This window comes from Orycteropus afer, unplaced genomic scaffold (assembly GCF_000298275.1).
Source record: "Orycteropus afer afer isolate SDZICR_OR568_19922 unplaced genomic scaffold, OryAfe1.0 scaffold00419, whole genome shotgun sequence".
In the NCBI taxonomy this organism is placed as follows: domain Eukaryota; kingdom Metazoa; phylum Chordata; class Mammalia; order Tubulidentata; family Orycteropodidae; genus Orycteropus; species Orycteropus afer.
In genome coordinates this window covers 1,698,818-1,702,106 of record NW_006922006.1, presented here as the reverse complement: position 1 = coordinate 1,702,106, position 3,289 = coordinate 1,698,818, and the positions used below count along the sequence as shown (strand labels likewise).

Genomic DNA, 3,289 nt, shown 5'->3' with positions numbered 1-3,289 from the left:
ATATATATATATATACACCAAAGATTATTAGTGGTTCGGGGACGACTCGACGGCAAACAACAACAACAACAACAACAACCAGGGGTTGGAGAGGGACGAGGAAAGGGGAAGCTTTTGTTTGTGGGGCATTGAGTTTATGCTAATGGTGGTGGAATGTTTGGGAAAAGGGTAGGAATAATGGTGGCACAAAATGAAAAACGTCATCAATATCCCTGAGCTGTAAATGGGGAAGTTGTTACGTTGGTGAATGTCTTGTTGTGTATGTTTTTACCACAATAAAAGTAAAACAAACAAACAAAATATATATACAGTATGGTAAGATCTTCATTAGATCGGGCAATCTACTTCTGTAGTGATACTGCCTCGGAAACCCAAGGATGGGTCGCTGTGAGTTGGGGCCGACTCAACAGCACATAACAACAACAAGATCTTCATTAATAAATATGTTTCAACAACGACAACAAAAGAAAGCCCTGGTGACTGACTTCTGAAAGACCAGCCACTGAGAAGTCGATGGAGCACAGTTCTACCTAGACATGGGGTCGCCTTGAGTTGAAATCAACTTGACAGCAACTGGTGATATATGTGTGTTGTGGTGGTGAAGTTTGTATGTCAGCTTGTCTGGGCCTGGTTGAGTGGCTGGGCAGCTGGTAGTAGTTATTCCCCATGATAAGACTGGCACTCAACTCCATGGTGGAATCTACCACAGGCAGCTGAGTAGCTGGCTTTGGGATGTGGTCTGCTTCCTGTATATAAGGAGAAATCTTGGGGATAGTCTCCAGTTTATGGCACACTTGGACCCTACATGTAGCCGTGTTGTTGTTCAGCAGCCTGCTCTGTTGACCTTGGGACTTACAATGGACTTTAATTAACGGCCTGCCATGTGGTTTGGTAACATCAGGACTGTGCCATTTTATTTGTCGACCCTGGGCTTATTAGCCTCAGCGGCCAGCAGCTGTCTGAGTGAAGAGAGGCCTCTAGCTTCAGTGGGCCGGGAGCAAGAGGCAGAGCTGAAGCCCAAGGTTGAGGAGCTTTCACCCAGCCCCTAGAGCCTGGCACTTTGAACTTGGACTTCTAGCCTTTCCAACTGCAAGAGAATCAACTCCTGTTTGTTAAGGCCATCCCATTTGTGGTATATTCTTGTCAGAGCAGTACTAGGTAATCACATCAGTGTTTACTGTAGAATTATGTCTTTGGAGAAAAAACACATCTTTGCTGTATGTTCGAAAACAAGAAAAACGCAGTTCCTCAGTTACAGTAGCCACATTTCAATTGTTCAACAGCTTCATGTGGTAGGTGGCTACTGTACTGGACAGGGCAACTGCAGGCCATCTCATCATGGCAGAAAGGGCTGTCAGACAGCTGCTCTGGGGTCGGCCTAACAGGGCTCCGAATCCCAGCTCTGCTGCTTGCCCGCTGTGTGGCCTCAGGCAGCTGCCTCCGCTCTCACACGCCTCTGTGCCCTCTCCCTTATAAATCAGGGTCAGTAGGAGCACTAGCTCATGGGGTTGCTGGGGCTTAAATGACGTCAGTGTGTGAGCTCAGTGCTGAAAGTGCTCCACTCAGTGATGGAGATCATCGTCATGAGACCAACCCCCTTCAGCTGAGGGCACTGAGGCCAGAAAGGAAAAGACCTGCCCAAGGTCACAGAGAGAGCCGGTCTTCCTGTCCTGAGCCACCTCCCCTGCAGCCAAGCTGCCCCTCTCTCCCAAGGCCCGTGACAAAGGCGCTCTGTGCGTCTGCAGGTCACCCATCCAGGGTCTCTGGCAGCATCCCTCCTACCTGACGATCGCTTCAGCTGAGACCCACGATCATTTCTTCTCCCCTTTTGGGCTTTCCTAACCACAAATCAAGGAGCCCTGATGGCACAATGGTTAAGCACTCAATTGCTACTTGAAAGGCTGACCGTTTGAAGCCACCCGATGGCTCTGCAGGAGAAAGACCTGGGTTCTGCTTCCACGAAGATGAGAGCCGAGAAAACCTGTGGGGCACTTCCACCCTGTCACAGGGGATCACCGTGAGTCAGAGGGGACTCGATGGCACCTGAAAACCACCACTACCACTGCAAACAGTCCGGTAACCCCTGCCCAGTACTGGTGCCCGCTCCACACCTTGACGGGTCTTGGTGCACGGCTTCCAGTTCTCGTTGCTGATTATGGGCAGGCACACCTGTCCGTTCTCATCCACGTTGGGGTGGTAGATCTTGGTCGTGAATTTCACCGTGGGGGGCTTGAACGGATACTCCTCGGGGAAGGTGATGCACAGGCAGAAGGCCTTGAGGTTGTAGGGCGGCTGGTCCTGTGGAGAGAGGAAGGGCCAAGTTCAGTTCCAAGCACAGCTGCTCTGCAAAGGCCACCTTCCTCCTGGAGCCCTGGTCTGGTTTTCCTCCTCCCACCCCCATCCCAGGGTCACAGGCATTCTCTTGTTCGCTCCTGGGAAGAATCATGAGCAGGAGGTACGGACGGCACCTGGATTCACTCAACAACTGAACCATGGAGTAGTGAGAGGGTGGAATTGCAAAAGGCCTCTGAGCTGTCTCTAGTTGCCTGGAGCAACAGAGGAAGAAGGGAGTCAGGACTAGGAGGAGGAAGCGGAATGTGTAGCTAAGGGCCTCCACGAGCAACTGCTTCCTTTGCCATGAGACCAGAAGAACTTGATGGTGCCCTGCTCCTGCTATGGAATATTTTGATCAAAGAATCTATAGCCAGAGTCTTGGCAAAAAGGGGGGGAAATGTGAAAAAGAATTTCAAAATCTCATAGAATCCAAACTCTCTGGAGCCTATACCCTAAAACTATTGCCCTCAGATAATCTTTAAACCTTAATCCAAAAACATCCCCTAAAGTCCTCTTTAAACCAAACAACAGATTACCTTAATTGTTAAGGTATGCCTGCCCTAAGCATTGTGCTCTTCTAATGAATGATCTATATGGGATCAAACTGACAACAGCAACTCAAAAGGCCAGACAGGAAACCTAGGGGGCAGTGAGAGTACATACATGGGGAAGGAACAATTCAGAAAAGGAGGGTGAGAATGGTTAACACAACTTGAAGAATGTCAGTGTCAATGGATTATACAGGTAAAAATTGTTGAAGTGGTGTATGTTTTGCTGTGTATATTTTCAACAACAATAAAAATCAACAAAAGAAAAAGGCTCTGGACTCGGGGTCAGAAAAGTCTGATCTTAACTTTTGCTGTATGACCAGGGGCAAGCTGCCTCCTATCTCTGGGCCTCAGTTTCCTAGTATGAAAAATGGGTACAATTTGGTTAGATGAGCTCTAAGGACCAA

General features: G+C 48.8%; 1 protein-coding gene across 1 annotated transcript in view; it reads right to left on the bottom strand.

Annotated features, from left to right (window-relative positions):
* The window catches only part of UBE2L6 (ubiquitin conjugating enzyme E2 L6), a 17,971-nt gene that overhangs the window by 6,756 nt on the left and 7,926 nt on the right, over positions 1–3,289 (bottom strand). Inside the window, exon 3 of the mRNA XM_007953862.1 lies at positions 2,112–2,298. Within this exon, the coding sequence (XP_007952053.1) occupies positions 2,112–2,298 (187 nt within the window). The remainder of the gene's footprint in view (positions 1–2,111; positions 2,299–3,289) is intronic.